General features: G+C 36.5%; 1 protein-coding gene across 1 annotated transcript in view; it reads left to right on the forward strand.

Annotated features, from left to right (window-relative positions):
* Positions 1 to 21,693, forward strand: part of PDE3A (phosphodiesterase 3A) — a 293,369-nt gene that overhangs the window by 217,202 nt on the left and 54,474 nt on the right. Inside the window, exons 3-4 of the mRNA XM_008513554.2 lie at positions 18,493 to 18,750; positions 20,938 to 21,092. Coding sequence (XP_008511776.2) covers positions 18,493 to 18,750; positions 20,938 to 21,092 — 413 coding nt within the window. The remainder of the gene's footprint in view (positions 1 to 18,492; positions 18,751 to 20,937; positions 21,093 to 21,693) is intronic.

Consider the following 21,693-nt stretch of genomic DNA (forward strand, 5'->3'; position numbering starts at 1 on the left):
TATTTTAGCAATGAGTCAAAATCTGTTCACTCTTATTGTTTTCCTTCTATGTCCTAGTATTTTCTGATGATGTAGAAATGCCATTCCTATAAAGAAAGCTACTTTCTGTCAAGTGTGCATCTATGCTTGGGTAGTAATCATAAAAAGGAGCCCTGAAAATAGTAGTCCAGGACTAATGAAAATCAGCGAGAGCATCTGAAGGAAATTAGTACGCACTGCCTCCCCTTTCTTCAACACTCCTGTCTTGTTGGTTGCTCTTGGGAATCTGTGTTTGCCAGTCAACTGAGTGTGTTTATTGCAGGCAGGCAGTCGCCTTAAGTAACATGATACTCAGTAGGAGGTGGTGAGGACTTGAAGGAGGTCTTGTTTGACTGTAAGGGCCAGGCGGAGGCACACTGTTCAGACTGATTAGAATGATCAAGACTTTTGAGAACCGTTTGTAAGAAGAACATATTGTGTTAGGAGGCAGAACTCATTCATTGAATGTCTTTTGAGTTCTTACAGTATGCTGAGTAATAAGATTATTTAAAAAAAATGAATAAAAATCATTCTTGCCCTCAAATTCACAATCTGGCACAGAATTTAGTCGCAAACAGTTAGCAATAGCATAATATGATAATAGATGTTGGAACAAAGTTTTATGGAGGCTTTGAAGCTAAAGTGATTCATTTGGTATCAGTTTGGAAATGAAGCTAAAATGTTTTTACGTTTTAAAGTTGAATCTTGATCATTAATACTAATATGTCAGACAAATAAAGTGCTAGGCAGAAGTAACACCATAAGCAAAGACATGGGGTTGTGGTAGATATTTGAGATAATCCAGGCCAGCTAGAAAAGAGACGTTAGTAGGATATATGGAAATGTAACTGGGAAAAGGGGGTTAAGGGTTAAATTCTAAGGCACTTAAAGCCATGCCGAGAAGTTGAATCTTGTTCTATGACTTTGGGAAGCCATCAAAGAAAATAACAGAGTAGCATATTAGTATTTCTGAATTGGGAAAAACTGAGTTTGTGGTAGGAAAAAAACAGAAGAATGAACCTGCAGCTGTCCTCATGTGAAATAAAGAGAGAGAGATTAAGGCAAGGATGAAGAAATTTTTAAAGGAAGAAGTAGTTGACAGAGACTGTTCAGTAGAAATTTCCAGATGCAGTGATCAATTTCATGTTGGAGGTGAGAAAGTAAAAACTCAGTTAAAAAAAAAAAGTCAAGGTATCCAGATTTGGTGAGTGATTTTGTTGTTAGTCAAGATAGGAAATAAAGGAGGGAAAGAAGAGTTCAGAAGATGGAGATAAAGCATTCTGTTCTGGAAAGTTGAGTCTGAAGTAACCATGGGGTATCTGAATGGAGCTGTCCAGAGAGCAGATAAGAATGCAAGCCTGAGGTCCAGAGAAATGGTCAGTGTTGGAGGTCCAGATTAGCAAGTATTTATTATAACATGGAGTGAGAGCAGGAAGGAAGGGCATAGATTGAGATGAGAAAAAACCATAAGAAGGAATGACAATTAAGAGGGAAGGAGAGCCAGATAGTTCCTTCTCAGATGGACTGGAGAAAGCCAGGCAAGGGCAGAGATAAGGCAAGAGAAAGAGGCAGCGGTGCTGGGCAAAGGAAGACAAAGCTGAGAATGTTTTCATTAGATGTTTTAATTAAGATATTGATTACGTTTGATAGAGAATTTTATTTTGTCAGGAAGAGACGTAAATCAGATTGCCATGAATGGAAGATTAAATACCTTCAAAAAGGATGTAAAGTGAGAGGAGAGCTTTCTTTCCAGGGGTTTAATAGATTAATTTAAAAGGAATGGATAACACCTTAGATGGGATCTGAAACCAGTTTTGTTATCAGGGGAAATGGTAACAGTGTTCTTCGGTTGGGAGGAGTGACGGGAAGAGAAAAAAGAGAGCAAATTAAAAGAAAAACATGAATTAAAAGAAGAAATATCTGTCCATGTTAGAAGGATGAGATTAAAAGTACAGAGGTAGGGAAGAGTATTAAAAAGAAGAAAGATTATTTGTTCACTGAAGCCAAGAATATAGAATCCTATCTATATTTTGAAATGTATATAAAGGTAAATTAAGATTTCCAATAAAGGATTGGATAAATTTTGTATATTTTCCACCGAAAAGAACTGGAGAAGAGAGAATTCTTTTAAACTAATTAGGCACCTTTTTCCTGAGCATGGATAAAGTTGCTGTGGGAGTGGAAAATAAATATGAAATGATTTTTATCTTCAAGAAGCTCATGAAATCAACACGTGTAATAGAGTGCCTTTTCAAAGGAAGATTTTATGAATGGCGTTTTGATTATTACAAGTCATGTGGAAGGTCCATGGCATGTGGTACTTCATGATTAAGGCACAGATATGGATGGTGTGCTGGGTGTTGCTGTTAGAAGTGAGTCACTCGGCTAGAGGGAAACTAGCCATTGCTCTGCTCTCATAAGCTGTCAGTGGTCCCTCAGGGTCTGCTGAACCTAAGATAATCCTATTTTTTTGTTGTCTCATAACATTCTGAATCTAATAAGATTATAACTGAAACCAGTTTCTTAAACTAAAGTGATTAACCCAGACTTGTAGACAGATACATTATAAAATGTTGTTTTCATTACCACCTGCTTATCTCCTAATTACACATACATTTGGAAAATTTTATGCTATGTTAGTTATTTCCAACCACAAGTAAAAGAAAACTTTACTCAGACTGTCTATAGCACTAAAGAAATGTTCTCGGTCATAGTAAGGCCAGAGGAGAGAAGGCTCCAGGGTTAGTGAATTCACGGCTCAACGGTGGTGTAATGGACCTAAGTTTTTATGTTCTCTCCCCTTTGCTACTGTCTGCATGATTGGCTTCATCCTAAAGCTGATTCCACTTGTGATCCACAGATGGCTGCTGGCAGCGACATCACTTCCTTCCAGAGGGAGAGGATTTCCTTTCTTAGGAACTAAGGAAAGCTCCCCTTGTGTCTCATTGATTGATAATAACTAAAGCCTACCCATCCTTGACCAAATTCCTGGCCTTCAGGGTGGAATCACCATGATTAGTATAGAGAGTCGGTCATAATGTCCACTGCATATGATTTGAAGAGAGTTCAGAATTGGGGCATTTCTCAACCTCTCTGGACATATTTGCCTTGATGTCAAAATGCTACAGCAGTCCCTGGGACATCTATCAAGTCTGTATATTGATCCAACAGCCACAAGACCTGCTTAATGAGCATCTGAGAAGCCACTAAAATCTTTTGGGGCAGAGTAGACTGTGGCTGATGGTAGAGACACTATAGTAAGTTAAAATTATTTGTTAGAAATATTGAAACCAGCAGAAAGAGAATTGAGGCTATTTTTAGTTAGACCTCACTTTATATTAATTTTAGTCTTTAGTTTGCCATCAGAACCAGCATGAGAAAGGATCCATTGCTCCTGTTCCATGTTTGTTTGTTTTAATAAAGCTTTGCTTATTTGTTCCTATGGGATATTTTAATTAAAGCCCTTGTACACTTCTTCCATTCTTATCTCCTTATTTTAAGAAGAAATGAAACTAAAATGGACTAAAATGATAGCTAAGGAAGAATTCCCCGCCAGTTTTTCCCTCGATCCTTTGTCTTGAGCCCCAGAAAAAAAAAAGTAGCCCACATTTTTAATCAGCAGTTTTATTACTCTTATAAGATTATAATCTAAAAGTTATTCCTGAAGTTATCGTGTCCTCTTTGCATTGATCTTTGTCTTAAAGAATCTGTGCTGAATCTCTACAAATTGTTGGCCATTTGTTTTTCTTCGATATGCTATTCTTGCTATACTAACAGCATATGGAAGCATTGACTGAGCTAGCAATTATGTCCACAAGGAAGAAAACAAACCTATGATGTAAATGCTGAGTCACTCATCATTCTGACCAAATGACTTATTTTCTTCCCTAATTTCCTCCTTTACTCAGCAACACATTGCTAAACGTGAGGAGCAGGGTATCATTTTGAAATGCTTCTCATGCAAAACGTTTATGGTCCTGCCCAACATCTGCCTATTAAATATCTTAGTGAGCTACTGGGGTCTGCTGACCCAAAGATAATCATATTTATTATCTGAGTGTCTCAAAACATTCCGAATATAATAAGATTATAACTGAAACCAGTTTCTTAAACTGAAGTAATTAACTCAGACTTGTAGACAGATACATTATAAAATTTTATTTTTATTACCACCTAAAAGGAAAATGAAGACAGATGCTTTCCTATTAACAATAGCAGTCTCCAGAAGAGCCCACTCATTTTTCCTTCCAGGAGCAAATATTATAAAAGGTCTGGTTTAAGTGTGGGAAATAGGGAGAAGGAATAAATGGTATTTTTCTTGACTGAGAAATATTAATAGTGGGGTCTTCCCTGAAACCTAGTTCTGGGAAGAGTCTAATTTGATTTTCAAAAAAGATGTGAAGGAAGGGAGTATACTTTGAATTCTCAGAGTTTACTGCTGATGTTAATAAGTTCCGCTTGATAGCGAGAGCTGACGTGGACAAAGATTAATTAAAGGAAGAGTCTGCAAAACTAACAGTATGTAGCAAATTGGCAAAGATATTTTCATATCATCAAAGGTAAGTGACTGTCCAGAGGAAAAGTTGTGCTTAACAATGAAGGTCCAGGCTGCCTGGGTTGGAATTCCACCTCTGCCACTTACTATCTGTGTTACTTTGGGCAAGTTACTTAACCTTTTGTGCACCAGTTTCAAACTTTGAAAGGCATTCCATTTATAATGTAATTTGTAGACCTGTGGGTTGCCTTCTGGAAAATCAAGAAATGATATTACAAACTTTTAATATTTTACGCAAATCTTCTCTGTATGCAAAATTGTTCACAGATAAGCTCACCTCATCCCTTAAAACCAGTTAGCAAGAAGTAGACCCTCTCACATCGTCTTAGAGGTAAGGGAGCTCCAAGTTCCCCACTCTTTACTGGAGCAATGGGAGCTTGGGAGCCCTGAAATCCATGTTTCAGGAGACTTGGGTGTCAAAGCTATGCAAGTTTCAAGGGCTGAAGATTTTTGAGGGAAATGCCAAGAAACCAGAGGTTTCTATATTTGAGTGATGAGTATCTTTGCAACCAGTTCCTCTCCCTTCTCACTCTTCTCTTCTCTGAAGAACTGATTTTTTTTTGTTTAAATCCTGCTTTGAAGAGAGGTATGGATGATAATGGTGACTCAGTTCATGGCAGCCATTTTCAAAGGTTGTGTGGAAAAGAACTACTTGACCAGATGTGGGTATTTTGAGACCTGCATTTTGAGAAACAACTTCTTTCCCTCTCCTCATAACCAGAGGCAGCAGTGATACATCCATAGGGATCCCTCAGTTTCCTGTTTCATCCTCTGATCTTTTTCAGTCCCCTGAACGTCTTCCACTCTAAGGCAAGCTACTTGAGGACAGCAGCCCAGATTCATTCATCTCCATAGCCCTAGAGTGTAGACAGTACCGGGGACCCAGTAGATGTTCAGTTAGTATGTGTTGATGAAATGAGACAGAAATGGATGTTTCTCAGTGCCTCCATATGCTCTTTCTGAATCAAACTATTGATAAAATGTATTTTGTCTTTAAAAATATTGCAATGTAATCGAAATAGGGTATGTTTGCAATGGGAAACAAGACAAAACAAAATGCTTTCATACCTGTTATTAAGTGCTTGTATAAGCTTTTGTGAGCTAGCCTAGGAATTTCATCATCATTATAGTTTTATTTTTCTACAGAAGCACATTGTAAGTTCCCAGAATTTAAAATTTGATCTATTTCTAACTTTGGAGACCTTATTACTTAATTTATGGTATCTTTGATTAGTTGTAGAAACTGGAACTTACTGAGTTTTCTAAATGCATTTATAAAGTGTTTAATGTTGTATTAAAACAATTTGGAGCTACTAAAACCATCCATTCACCCTCTCTGTTGTTTACATTGTGGAGGGCTACCGCATGATGTATCAAAAAGAGAACGTTTTCTTGGACAATTGGTCAGACCCAATATAGATTTTATACACTCACAAGTGAACTATCTACATTTTATTTTGTGAGGGCAGGGCACTTAGATTTCTGAAAGAAGGAATTGAGAGACTATTGTGGAAAGAGTAAAGAAGACTCTTAGAGGAATAAATACATTGCATCTTTTTTCATGTCTCAATATTGAATCAGTTTGCAAGTGCAATTGATTCTCCTTAATGTTGCTCTCACTCTCCCCTGCAAGTATTTCACACTGCAAGTATCCTTGTTTCACTCAGTTATTGTTGTGGCAGCCTTGGTCAAATCTGTCTTCTATGCCGTGTCTTAATCTTCCTAAAGACTATGCACTGTTTGATTACATCATTTTCTTTCTCAGACATCTTTCATCACACAATTATCAACTGATGGAATTAGAAAACTTTGTCTTTCATTCATGGGCATCTGAAATCTGATCTTATATTTCCTTTTTAACTTTGCATACCTAAGAGACTAGTCTACTAATGGAACCCTGCTGCCCTCTTTCTCATGCAGACACCCGCCCCACATTCTGACTTCCTGCTTCTTCAAGCTTTTCTGCTCTCTCTCTCACCTACTTTGTCCCTATTCTTGCACCTCACCAAGATCTTTAGTCCAGTTGTCTAATCTTCTTTCTTTTTTATCTGGCAGACCCCTCCTGTTTTCTTTTTCTTGCCTTTTCACGTAAAATTTCATGCCAAGTCACACTGGAAAGTACAGAAACTTCATATTGGAGTCCATGGTCTCTGACCTCAGCTGGACCTTCGGTTATTGCCTGAGACCCCAGCCAGCTCTTTCTTATTCCTCTTTCAAATGTTCTTCCTTCCCCTTTGTACTTCTAACCTCAACGTTGCCTGCATCACTTTCTCAGCAAGGGACTCATCACTCATTTACAGAGTAAATAAAAGCCAAATTAGAAGAACTCCAACTTCTCACCTGCAAATGTGCAAATTTTCTTCCTCCTCACTGTTATCATGGGAAGGGGGTCCACCGTTGAGAAAGGTCAGCTCCCCACCCTCTACTTCCTCTCTCGGACCTTCGTCTATTTATCATCCCATTGTCTTCACACTAGTGGGAACCCCCTTCAACATTTAGGCTTGCTCACTTGCTCACTGGCTATTTAGAGCCTCTTTTCCCTTTAGACATTGACTTATCTTCCTTTCATTGCTCAATTTGTTGCATTGTGACTTGCAACCTCAGTGCTTCACTGAAATTGTTCTCTCCAGTGACCTTGCAGATACTAAACTATTGGATATTTTTCAGGATTTATTAATCTCTCAGATTTGTTGGTCACTGCCGACCACACCTCCCTTCTTGACAAAAGCATTTTGTTGGTCCATTAGTTTTCAGTTGTCCCTTCTCATTTTCGTTTGTGAGTTTTTCTTCTCCTGGCTCTTAAAAGTTGGTATTGATTATGACTCTGCTCTTAGTCTGCTTCTCTTTTCTTTTTATACCCTTCCATGGTGGTGTGTTATTGAAATGAGCATGTCTATGTTATCACTACCCAAAAGTGTATTTCCAGCCCAGATGTCTCTCCTGATAACGCATCTTGAATCATCCCATGAACGTCACATATTTACTCAAAGACGAATATCTCAGCATGCACACCAAAACTTATTTCTTCTCCTGTGATCCCTAAAAGATTCTTAGCTACCCATTTGCTCAAGCCATAAGATAAAAGTCAGCCTGAGTCCTTCCTCCACACATACTGCTAACATCACTACCCTACAGGGGTTTCTCATGGCCCTTAGTACTTCATCAAAGCTCTTGAATTGGCCCATATTCCTGTCATGATCTGTTCCTTAAAACCTCTCCAGACACATCCTTTTCTTCTTCTTCTTTTTAAATTTAGATATAATTGACATATAACGTTATATTAGTTTTAGGTGTACAACATAATGATTCATACAACATAATGATTTGTGTATATTGCGAAATGATCACCACACTAAATCTAGTTAACATCCATTACCATGCATAGTTACAAACTTTTTTTTCTTGTGATGAAAACACTTAAGATCTACTCTCTTAGCAACTTTCAAATATACAATACAATGTTATTAACTGTAATCACCATGCTGTACACAGACATGTCCTTTTCAACCTGAAGCACTCTGTATTTCACCTGAATTTTGTTCCCAAAGGCCATTCTTTCTCTACCTCCAGTCCTTTTAAGATTTTCTCTTTTCCCAGAAAATACTCATTCATATACCCTAATCCTCTGCCTACTCTTTTTACACATGTGCTAGATTATAGAAAAATGTGTAGAGTTGCTTTCTTTCCTGAGTACTATTACTTCTCCTTGGCAGTTTCAGTATTTCTGTATAGTAGTTATTCCAGAATCAGTTAAGTATAATTTTTATTCATGACTCCAGTATTCCAGTCTAACAATTCTCAGTATTTTTATTTAATTTAAGATTAGAACATGAAATTGTGCTAGAAGGTCAAAGTTTTTAGAATGGCCTCCAGAAAATCCAGTTATCTGTTTTAAGGAAATATCTGAGACACTGTAATTTATTTGTCTTTTTATTTTTCTTTAAGGCACAGAACTGGAGAGAGGAAATTTACTTATCTTTGGAGGTTTAGAGTATGTTACTTAGGACTTACTTGTTGCTAATATCATTGAGTACCTGAAAAGTACCAGGCTCTGGGGTTAAACTGGTGAACAGAAATTAACATTGCCTTTGCCCTTGTAAAACTTTCAGCCTCAAAGAGGAAGACAAACCTTCATCAAATGATCGCATACGAAGAAGCGAATTGAAAACTCTCCCAAGTGCTATGATGGAGAGGTTCTGTGAATAAATACCTATGAGAACTGGTCAGAGATGCAAGGTTTCTCCAAAGTTACAGCTTCCTGAGTTTTTCATTTGTTTTTGTTTTTCGTGCTTCCAGTGTACGAAGTGCGGGAATGCCCCAACAGGCGTTCACGTGGAGACCATTTGGGTGCTCCTGCAGTAGCTGAGGGAGCATCTCCCCAACCAGCAGCAGTAGAAGCAAATGAGCAGCCTAGATAAGTGCCCACTGCACACGAGGCAGGAAAGAGTCCAGTGATAACACGACATAGATAGAACAAATGCCAATGAAGCTCACAAAACTGTTGTGTTGGAAGGTGCCTTTTGATAGTTTCTGTTTTATGAATATTTTAATCACATGTAGGAAGAAATTTAAATCAAATTATGTATGAAAATGGGTCATGTTCACAATGTGTATCTTAGGTGGTTGGAGAAATGGGACAGAAGTGAAATGTTTGTAATTTGGACAAATTATTAATGATGTAATTATAGTTCCACTTTAACAGTGATCTTGAGAGAGATAATTTTAAATTTTTTATTACTTTCTACCCATAGTCCTATGTAAGTTATTCTTTTTTCAGTTTTTTTTTTCTGTGAATAAAAGAAACTAAACTCTGCCTGTTAATGAGGGAGCAGCACTCATTCAAAAAGATGTTCAGACAATTAGAGTTCCTTCAAAAGGCAGAATACTGCCATCTGTTGTTCACTGAAATTGTTTTTCAGCTAACCAAACAGAAACCTCAAGTTCAAGTTTAACGTCAGTTCTTAAAATTGAACAAACAAAAGACCATCCAAATTCATCAGCTTTATGAGTCCTTACTTATTTCAGAGATTCTTAATTTTTCCTGTAATATTTGCAAACTCGTACTCAATTAGAGGCTCCGCTTTCTTCCACTAACAGAATAAAACGCTTTTTATTTACATAGCAATTTATACTTAACCAAGCCTTCCCACCTTCACTTGCGTGAGCAGTCACGTGAGCAGTTCATTACCTGAATTCCTCATTGCTTTGCCAGCCACCTCATCTTTTTTAATTAGAAGAAACAGAGAGCCAACCTGGAAGTCAAAGGCAGCTAAAGTTATCTTCTCAGAGAGATGGGTGCTTATTAGAGTAAGCGATTTAATAAGCATGTTTTATGTCCTAAATAATAAAACAGTATTCTGTGATAATTGTTATTTTTCAGGATGTTGGGTGGATTCCTTAGTGTCTAGAAGGTACTTAGAAAACATAAACAGAAGGGCTGTTTTAACAATTTCTGGCTTATTTGTAGATAGATTGTAGGGAAATATATAAGGACACAAGGCCGTGTACTGCATCCCATTTGGTGACATGGAATGCTCTTTGAACATCAAAAGAGAAGGCAGTTAATTCGGGTAACTGCTGGAGTTTGCTGCTTCTCAGATCTCAAATGGGGCTGGACAACAGAGATGTTGTTGGAAAGCAGTTTGATGAAGGGCCCTATATATTTTCCTCCTACTGTACATATATATTATCTTAAGGAGAAAATCCAAATGTAAACTCATATTCCCTGCCAGAAATTTAAAATAAGCAAACATCTGCTTCCTCAGGATGGCGTTTAGCCAAGGTTCAGCCTACAATGAGTTACTGCAAAATTTTCACATGATTTCATTTTTTAAAAATTTCCCAACCAACTTCAAGTCTAAAATTATAAATGGGTCCTATGAAAGTATAAACACATATGCAATTTTGCTGGCTCTGAGGTCAGAACCGGTAATACACCAAAGATCATTTATTGAATCCAGCTCATCTTCTAAGTGAATTTAGTACATTAAAGACCGGGATACCACTTCTTAGTATCACACTGCCTCCCAGAGAAATATTTGGGGGCTTGGGGTGGCAAAGTGTTTTAGAGATGTAGGAAGAGACAGCTCCCAAAAACCCGTCAGGCATCTTTTCCCAGCATTGAGGACCAAAGTTGGGTAAGAAGAGTCCCCATGACTCTTTCCTTTTATGTGTCATCCCTTACACTGTTTATTCCTCTCTTATCCCAACTCCCTCTTCACCCTGAGAATGTTCTTCCCATGCTGTGTTTGCCTCCCAGGGTGCCTCCCAGGATGACCAAATAGGAAGAAAAAAAATACTTCCAACAATGGAGCTAAGATGCCTGCTTTTAGAATTCCTTTCACATAGTGTGTTATAAAATCATACCAGTGCAATCAACCATACTAACTGAAACCAGGACTTTCATACAATTACTTTCTCAGAGCCTAAAATTAATCTCAGAACTATGATGAGTATACGAGAGCAGGGAGTGCAATCTTTATATTTACCTAGAATAAGAAGTAAAAGTATTTAGGTTTTTGTTTTAATTTTTTTTGTTGGCAGAGAAATCATATCTCTATGCTGTTTTCATTTATAAAGAAACTACTGGCCCAGTATATGTAGGAGACAGACACACATGGGCACAATGAGCATCCCTTTGCATGCAGTCTTTTTCAATACAATAACAATAATGGTGGAGATATATAATATTTATCAACATATACTGTAAGTCAGGCATTCTACCGAGGCTCTTTATATGCATGATCTCATTTAATCATCAACAATACTACATAGTAGGTGTTATTTTTACCCCTTTTTTAGAGATGAGAAAACAAGAGCTAAGAGATAAGTGAATTTTCTAAAACCTCAGCAGATTTGTAATTTGAACATAGACAGTCTGACTCTAGATGCTGTGCTCTTAAAGGCCCCATATATCATCATAAAATAAAAATTTGATATTGATGCATGAATAAAGCTTCCTGTCTTACATCCCAATTCTTTATAACTTTGCTTTCCAACTTCTCATATACACAACCTTCCAAGTTATATACATAATGAAAATATGCACTTGTATCTTTTTGCACCTCATGTGCTAATTCATAAACCAAACTTCACTTTCTGTCCCTTATTCCAGGAATGGTAAAGAATAGCTTTGACATAGCTATTATAGTATGTCTTTTTCAAGTGAAAGGAGGTGTTGAGTTTAAAGTAGTATGGAGCCCTCTTAATAGAGATGATCAGGACCAGTAATTGGTCTGTTAATTTAAAAAGTTTTTAAAGGAGAGGATCATAAAAGTACATTATATATTTTCCATACCTCTAGTCATATATTTTAACCTAAAACATATGAATATGCAGGTTTTCACATATCTTTTGATGAAGAGCCGAGAGTGTTTCTCTTTGAATATATGTCCACTGTGTTGATGTGAGTTCCAAGTTATCTTTCTTACATACACCACACCCACACTTCATTGTATATGACTGCCAGTTTCAGGGGTTTTTTACAGCGAGTGCCTTAGGCACTGTGAGTTGAAAATCCTTCAGGTATGTTTTGATTTTCTTTTTGTGTCTTTACTGTTGTATCTCCTCTATTTAATTTAGCAGAAATTGACTTTAGAGCCTCACCGTTATGACGTCTATTTGTGAAGTCTTTAAAATTATTCAATTTAGCTTTCAAAAACACTATTCCATTTTCACTCACATTTCACTGGTATATAGATATTCTGTTAGCGTATGTAAGTTACAATGACAGATACAAGTGGCCTAAGCAGATTTGGGACCAAACAAAACTGACACTTGGCAAATGTTGAACTCAGCTGCGGGGAGACGTGTGTGGACTTACAAGAAATAGTTTATTTCCCATGAGCACTCAATGTATGATAGGCATTTTACCATAGGAAGGAAACAGCATCAGTTACTAATAAGTTGTAAGGTAGAACTTACACCTTTAGCAATCGGTGAAACAGGGACTTTTCTGTTTACATAAATCTTTTTAAAAATCTTTTCAAAAAACTTGAAATGCTTCATGATGCCAAGAAATGTTTTAAAATCATTTTCTTCTTTCTTTGATGTGTGTGTATATTTATGTGTTATGTAAAGAAATGCTTTATACTTATAAAATCAGAAGGGACCTGAGAAAGAGCCCACCTAATTTTCTGATTTTATTAGAGGAGAGCCTGAGCTCCAAAGGATACAGTGTTGCCTAAAGGAAATCTGTGGTTGGTTTTGAAAACCATCATAAAACTTAAAATATTAAATGAAGAAAGTGGCCTAATTTGAGGCATATAGCATCTCAACTAGGTTATCTCGATAATTGTCTCAATTCTAGTGCTTTAGTATTTTGTAACCTGTCTTTGAGTTTCATGTAGAATTATGAAGAGAGGCTTTCCTGCTGCTTCTAGTTGTTTTCCTCCAGCTAGAATAAATTAATCTCCAAAGCAAACAACATATCAGATAATTCACTGAATCAGAAGACTTGAGAATCACTGCATCTCTGCCTCTGGGCAGGGATGTATTAAACCTATTACATTGTTATCAATTTAATCTTTGCTTCAAAATGTATGGGAAGAAGAACTGTTACTGACTATACTGGTGCTGGCTCCATGGAAATTTATCAAGAATTAGATGCATTGTCTTGACCTCACTGCCTACCGGATAACCTTCCTAATCATTTTGAACAGCAAATTGCTGTTGACATCAGTTTTCTCAAATCCTTTCTGATTCTTCCCTTGGGCACCTTGACTTTCCTTAAGTGAAATGATGTTTGTTTACTTCTTCATTTTCATTTACCTTGTTCCTGTAGTTATTTCTTTCCTAAGACTTCTTAACAATTTTCTCTTCTAGAAATTCTCCATTTCTGAATAATATCGTGACAGAAAGCCAAACATAGAGCCACAGTATATAATCTAACATGCTCCTTAAAGATGTATAATTTTATTTTATGTTCTGTTAGTAATTTGATCACACAGATTTGTTAGAGTTTTTCATAATTTACAGTTTACACTAGTTTAGAAACTTGAATGCCCTTCATAGAGTGCAAATTTTTTCTGAGCCCTGCACATATTCAGAGGTTTCCCCTTTATCAGACTAGTAGCGTAATTTCAAGATTTTAACACAGTAGTAGTAAGACTGAAAACAAATTTTCTGTAATTGAATCAATGGATACATGCCTAGTCTAGAAGTTACGTTTATTGTTGACTATACGTGTATTTGTTATTGTTTCTTTAACTTTTTTCCTAGAACTCCAGATTTTCTGGGCCTTTGGTTTATGACGAGTAAAGTCACTTGGAAGCTATCTGGATCTTACCCTAGCAAGGTCATTTACATTTGTAAAAGTCTCTAAAGCCAGTCTTAAATAGTACATTCTTGAGATGATGGAGCAGACTAGAAGGAGATAAAGGTTCGGGAAAAGGAAGATGTTTAAAACACTAGGTGCCTTGAAAAGTGGTGCATTTACCAAGAGAATCAGTTATTTTTGTTTTGATATATAAAACTGCACTTTCTTCTACTGTTTATCAGACTTAAATTCCATATTTTCTATTTAAAGGTGGCAATCTAAATTTCTTTGTCATTTAAATTGTGCCAAGGGAATTCTACTTGCATTGTTTTAAATGTTAAATATAAGTATTTCTATTATAAGGAGAACTTGCAAACTGGAATGTTTTTTATTGCTTGGTCACTTTTTTTAAGGAAGAGATTTGTTTGATCATATGCACTGTATACAGACTCAACTGTGGTTTTATGCTTGGTATCAAACCCTGAAATGCCTTTATAGTGACTCCTTGGACATCCCCACATCTTTATGACTTGCCTGATGTTTATTGAAATAGTGGCCCATCTATCTTTCAGTCTTCAGCATTTCATGTATAGTTAGTCTTGGCAAGTTTGTGGCAAAAAAGTCTGATTGTTGGTTTTAGATTTCATGCCTCATTGAAGCCTTTAGTTATTTGAGCCAAAAAGTGGTGATAGCTTCTTATGTGTAATACAACTTGTGACTGTTATACATTTCTTTTTTTTTTTTTTTTGGTGAGGAAATTGACTCTGAGCTAACATCTGTTGCCAATCTTCTTCTTTTTTTGCTTGAGGAAGGTTAGCCCTGAGCTAGCAACTGTGCCAGTCTTCCTGTTTTTTAATGTGGGTCGCCACCTCAGCATGGATTGACGAGTGGTGTATGTCTGAACCCCGCAACCTGGGCTTCCAAAGAAGAGTACTGGATTCAACCACTACACCACGGGGCCGGCCCCATATACAATTCTATTTTTGAATCAGAAAACTAACAAAGCAAAGATCCAACTTAATAATAGTAGGGAGGGTTTTTCCAACAGAAAAAATGTTTACTTTGGTTTCTTAGTCAATTCCGATATGGATAATCTCCTTCTTACTGGGTTGAATATTGCTTTTGTTATTTTCACTTGAAGACCTTTGCTTTCACAAAAACTATAGCATAAGTAGCATGTATGTGCTAATTTGCTAAATTTTTATGTAACACTAACATTGACTTATAAGGACGATTTTTCAGTTCTCTTTCTATTTTAAAGTTACTTTAAAATTTTTAAACATTTGTTTTTTCTGAGTATATAAGAAATACATTCATTACTTTAAAAAAAGAATGTATTATAAAAAGATATAAAATTAGGGAATTGTAAAATAGACTTGTTCTGTCATCAATAATCTATTAAAAAATGTTATTCTAATTGTTAGTGAACGTATTCTACTTTTTCTTCAGATCTGTAAGTTTTATATACTGAGAACATTTCAGGAAAATCACACATTAATTATTGGAGCATAAATTGTTAATTTCTTTGTCAAAAAAATCTTAAGATTTTATTTTCTGAAAACAAAGTTTGTCTTAAAATTTCAGTTTTTTAGGGAAACCGTGCAGTGACTTGCTAGTTTAAGATTATTAAAACAACATGGGTAGGAAGAAATATTACTGTTTCAGAAGATCATACGGGATTTTTCAGAAGCATAATAATTAGAAATGCACTTGAAAATACATGTTTCTGGAAGGGAATATTAACCTAGTTCGGTGGCATTTCCCATGAACATTTTTGAAGTTAACAAGGTAGGAACATATGAAATATGTATAATTATATATCCTAAAACTATTAATATTACACATAACTTCATGTTGTTCATGATAGATATTTGGACCTACAAGCGGAAAAACATGGCATAATGATGAAATAGAGCATTAAATAATTACAGATATATTTAGGAACGTAAGATGAAAAAGTTCAGCATTTATTTTGGCCTACTAGTTCAGCACTTGAGCTGTGGAATCAGAGTACTTGTGTTTGCAGCCTGATGTTTCCATGTTCCAGCTATCCGATTCTGATTTTGGCAAGTTATGATTGACTAATAGAAATGAAGTTAGTAAGAGTACCTACTTTGTAGATTTGTGCTGAATAAATATCAGCTGCCACCACCATTGTTATTGTTACTCTTATTATTCTAGTACTAAGAGACATAACTTATATGTGATAACTTTACAGAATAATTTATCCAATACTTATGTTATTACAAGACTAGATATCTTCACAGATGTTGAGTGTTTTCGTAATTATCATATTTTTCTGATTAAAAAAATAATACATATTCACTTTTTCTATGACATACTTTTCCCCCCACTGAACAATATTTTATGACTATTTTTCCTAGTAATTATAGTTCTATCAAATCTTTTTAAAAAGTACATACTGCTTTATAATATAGTGATAAGACAACTTTTTGTTTGTTTACAATTTCTCTGTTGATATGCATTTATGGCAGCATTTTTGGTTGTTATGAGAGCACTGCTCTACCCCTTTGTGTCCTTGCCTTTATATTTTTACATATTTGTAGTTTTTCTTTAGACTAGATGTCTACATTGTTTTGCTGGATTATAAGATGTATACATTTAAACTACAAATTGATACACTCAGCAAAATTTCCTTCTAAAAATACTGGATTCTTTTCAATCACTGCTCATTTTCCAAAACCATTACTAAATGCTTGGTGCTATCAATCTTTTAGTATTTTGCCATTTGGTAAATAAAAGTTGTTTTTACTATGCTAATTTGCCTCTTAAATATGAAGGAGTCAAGTAGCTTTTTATATATTTGCTTATTTACAGTTTGAATTATATGTTCATTCCCTTTACCCAAGTTTGTCTTTTATTGATTTTTTTTAGAAGCTCTTTTTTTGCATGTTTTATCTTCTCTGTGTGGCAAACATTTTCTTGTGGACTATTTGTTTTTAACCTTTGTTTATGGCATATTTTCTTATGTAGAAGTTTATGTCTTTATTTAGATCTGTCAGATGTTTCCTTGACAGTTTATGAATTCATATTATCTTTTAACAGTCTTCCTAATTCCGAGATTATAAATTAGTCCCCTAGACTTTCTTTTGATGTTTTAAATTTTTTTTTTTTAAGGTATGCTGTTTTTTGGTGAGCAAGTTTGGCCCTGAGCTAACATCTGTTGCCAATCTTCCTCTTTTTTTTTCTCTATCCCCAAAGCCCCCATACATAGTTGTATATCCTAGTTGTATGTCCTTCTGGTTCTTCTATGTGGGATGCCTCCACTGCATGGCTTGATGAGCTGTGTGTAGATCTGCACCCAGGATCCAAACTGGCGAACCCTGGGCAGCTGAAGCAGAGTGTGTGAACTTAACCACTACACCACCGGGCTAGCCCCTAATCTCCAAGACTTTCTTTTAATAATCTTGTAATTTTATACATTTAAATTTTTCATCTCTCTGGAGTCTATTTTTAAGTCTGTTGTGAGAGAATGATTAAACTTTATTTTTTTCTGAATACGTAGCCAGACTTCTAATAGCCTCTTATTGAAAAACTCCAGAATTATTACTATGATTTATATCATTATCATTATTGCACACTTACAATTGCCAGCACAATATTAAGTGCTTTGTGCACATTATCCCTTTTAATTTTTATAACTACCTTCTGAAGTTGGTGCTATTACTATTACTTTATCCATTTTACAGATGGAGAAATCACAGCACGTAGAGCTTAGTAACTTGCCAAAGATCATGCAGCTAGAAAGTGGTAGGGTCAGGAGTCAGAATTTGGATGTAAGTAGCCTAGTTCCAGAACCTGTACGCAATCACTAACTGTATTGTGCCATTTAAAGTTCTGTGGGTTCCTTGTGCCTCACACTGTGGCAACATTCCAAAACAGTGGTCCTGTGCATGCCGCCATCTTTAAGCTTCATCTTCGACTCTGCCTCTGCTCTCCCTTGCTCTCACATCTTCTTGCTTGTATTGTAGCCTGACCAGCCGGATGGGGAACATTCCTGTCCTCTGTTTTTTGTGCTCTTCATTTCTTCAGCAGATTGTCGGGTAATAATTCTGAATCTGATAGGCAGTTTGGCAGAATATGACCGATGTGCCACAGAATCCAGAACAGAAATTTCTATTCTTACCAACCACAAGAAGAGGAACAATATGTGAATTTGAACACAAATTGGGTTGCTTTTTGTGCTTTTCTCTAATATTAGTTGAATAATTACCACATACCAAACTCAAATATTGCATTAAGATATTAAAATAATTAAAATCTTATAGATACTAATGTTACTTTTAAGAATGAATTTCTAAATACTATTCCTTAAAATATTGAACCCTTCATAAGGAGTGATTGATAGGAAGTTTTTTCCAGTTCTCTGAAACTTCTTGCCTTTTAAAAACTAATGTGTATTGTTTTAATCTCTTCAAATATGTCCTACCTCTCCACAAGTTCTAGTGCTAAAAAATGTGCCATGAATACAACAACAGCAAAAGCCATGGCAAAGTTTGAAACAGAAAAGTGATTTGAATATTAGTTTATTGTAACCCTAAGGAGTCAATTCAGTCCATTTTTCAGAAAAAGTCCAATTTCATTCTCTGTACCTTCAGATTCAGGCCTTGTCTTACCTGACTTCCTTTTTTTGGTGTCTCAGTCTTCAGGAACCAGTATTACTGTGGATATTGCTGTGATGGGCGAGGCTCACGGCCTCATTACCGACCTCCTGGCAGACCCTTCTCTGCCCCCCAATGTGTGCACGTCCTTGAGGGCAGTGAGCAACCTGCTCAGCACCCAGCTCACCTTCCAGGCTATTCACAAGCCCAGGGTGAATCCTGTCATTTCCTTCAGTGAAAACTACACCTGTTCAGATTCTGAAGAAAGCTCTGAAAAAGACAAGCTGGCAATTCCCAAGGTAGGTATTAATGACATACTCCTGAAAAGGTTAAACTTTTTCTTTTAATTATCTTCTAGGTCTCTTTCTTGTCACCCCATACCCGTATGCAGATTCATATCCGTGACTCTGCAAAGATGTGTTGATCATGGAGACCAAAGTAATAAAAATTTAAATGTAAAGACTTCTGTCCTTGTACTAGATCACTTTCTTTAAATAAAAAAATTTACCTTTTTACATTACATTTTTTATTCAGACTTTCGAGAAGTTTTTACTTCTGTGTACCAAGCCCTGTTCTATAGGATAAGGATATAGCAGCAAAAAGAAAAAAAAGAAACAGGGCTGGCCCTGTGGCATAGTGGTTAAGTCCAGCACACTCTGCTCTGGTGGCTAGAGTTCACAGGTTCATATCCTGGACACAGATCCACACCACTCATCTAGCCATGCTGTCGTGGCGACCCACATACAAAACAGAGGAAGATTGGCACAAATGTTAGCGCAAAGCAAATCTTCCTCACCAGAGGGGAAAAAAAAGGCAAAAATCCCTGCTCCCATTCTTGTGTGGAGTCTGTTTAAAATCCATTATTGCCTTCTGAAATACAAGTTTCCTTCACTCTTTGATTTCTTAGTAGGATATTCTTCATAGTACCCTCATGTCTTTCCCAAATCCAACAAGTTTTGAACTCAGAGTAGTTTTAGTTGATTTTGGATTATTTAAAGTAAAATGTGGCCTTCATGATTTGTATAACTCCTTCTTTTTACATAAAATATATAAGAGTTTTACAAAAGTAAGATGTAGAAGATAGAATCCTGCACCCAATTTAGACCTCAATATTAGTTGAAGACAAGTCGTATTAAAGACTAAAAAAAAAAAGAAAAGAAATCAGAATTTAAGTGGTCTCTGGTACTACCAACACAATTATCTGTTTAGCAGACAAGAAGCCATCCTCTTGAGCTTGTGGCCAGTCAATGACGTCTTTGCTCTTGCTATTGTGAGTCTCTTGACTCAGGAATGTGTTCTTCACACAACTTCACAACTTTGTCAGTTAGGTGTTTACATAGCTACCTTCAAAGATCTACGTCTCTGAGACCCTGAGAAGGTTATGGCTAAACATGATATGACAGTAAAGGAATGGAGAGAGATTAACTGATTCCTTTGGGTCTCAAAATAGCCATGACGTCAGTGACAGATCTATAGACAATAGTTCTCGTATTTACAGTGCTTGGCCCTTTCTCTTCCTTTTGAATAACCTCTACAATGCATATTCATATCTTTAAGAGATTTTGGAAACTACTTAGCGTCAGAGCTATTCTTGAATCCCAAGGTGCCATATACTTCACTTCTCAAAAGTTTTTACCATCTTCGGAAGAGCAGATCACGTCTTTGTAAACTACACAACTGGTCTGCTAGGATTAACTAGCCACAAATAAAAATGAGTTGAGCCGCTACCTATTAGAACTATTGCTGGAGTTGTATTAGAATACCTTCACTTTACTTTTTAAGGTTAAGACCCCCTTTGAGTGCTGGTGCTCATCCTGGTGAGCCTAGCATCTCGCCTCAGTGCTGATGATGCTACGTAGCCCACTTAGGATGTAGCAGGAGAAGAAACAGGTCACCCAGCAGAGTCTTCTATTAAGAGGAGTTGATAGCGATGACATTACTCATATGCCTTATGTCTAAGCCACGTTAACCACAAGAGAGGTGGTGCATTTTGTGAGTTATACTCTTACACTTAGCTCCTGTCATTTGTAGATCAAGAAATTAAAATGAAATCAGTAAGTCCTTTGCCATAGAGAGTATTATGCAAGATGATATAAAGTAGTCTCTGCCCCAAACAAGTGACTTTTGAGGGAAAACTTCTGCTCATAATAACCAGTAAAATACCTGTGTATAGGTGTGTAAATCCTACTGAACTAATAGAACTATAAAATTATTCCAAAGGTAATTGACTCTCATTCCCATAATCTCATATTTATGTAATCATTGAAATGAAGAACCCAAAATGTTATTTTTGTAATACTCATTCATTTTGGCCAGAGAGCCTTTTATTGAATTTCTGAGCACCCAAATTTTAAATAGGTAATATTCAATGAACATAGTTTAATAAAATCTCTTTCAATTAAAAACCCATTTTCTTCCATGATAGTAGATAGAAGTTAGTGATAGAAAATATGCTTGATAATAAAATCAACACTCCTTCTTCCTAGCGCCTGAGAAGGAGTTTGCCCCCGGGTTTGTTGAGACGAGTTTCATCGACTTGGACAACTACCACCTCAGCCACAGGTCTACCCACTTTGGAGCCTGCCCCAGTACGGAGGGACCGTAGCGCCAGCATGAAACTACATGAAGCGCCTTCATCCAGGTCAGGCAACGCTCCTGTTGGTTTCACATCTCTTGGAGAAGTTACTTATCAAAAAGGAATTAGAAGTGACGGAGGAAGGGAGGCCCAACCAATTCCAGTTGGTTGGAGGCCAGCTTTGAAAATGAAAAAGGTATACAGTGTAAATGCAGAGCAGTATACGGATTAACATCAGATAATTAGGCTTAAGGTGTGTTATGTGGCCTTAAATGTAAATGAGGACGGTGACTTGAGGTGTGATGCCTGCCAGTATTTCTTTGGATGGGAGGAATTGAGCCTGGAATACAGATAGGCTAAATTTTACCTAGACTGAGATCCTTATTGAAATCCTTAAAGGTGTCCAACCAGACATTTGCAAATGACTGTTAGGTCCCCCAACCCACCAAACCAGCTATCCTAGCATTATATGAAAGGCAGAAGATCAGATCAAAATGTAGATCATCGTCCTAAGATATGAACCTAGATATGTTCAGACATTTGGTAATTTAAACTTTATTTAGACAGAGAACAGATTGGTGCTTGCCAGAGGCAGGGGGTGGGAGGGTGGGCAAAAATCGTGCAGGGGGTCAAAAGGTACAAACTTCCCGTTATAAAATATGTAAGT

The sequence above is a fragment of the Equus przewalskii genome, chromosome 5, assembly GCF_037783145.1.
Source record: "Equus przewalskii isolate Varuska chromosome 5, EquPr2, whole genome shotgun sequence".
NCBI lineage: Eukaryota > Metazoa > Chordata > Mammalia > Perissodactyla > Equidae > Equus > Equus przewalskii.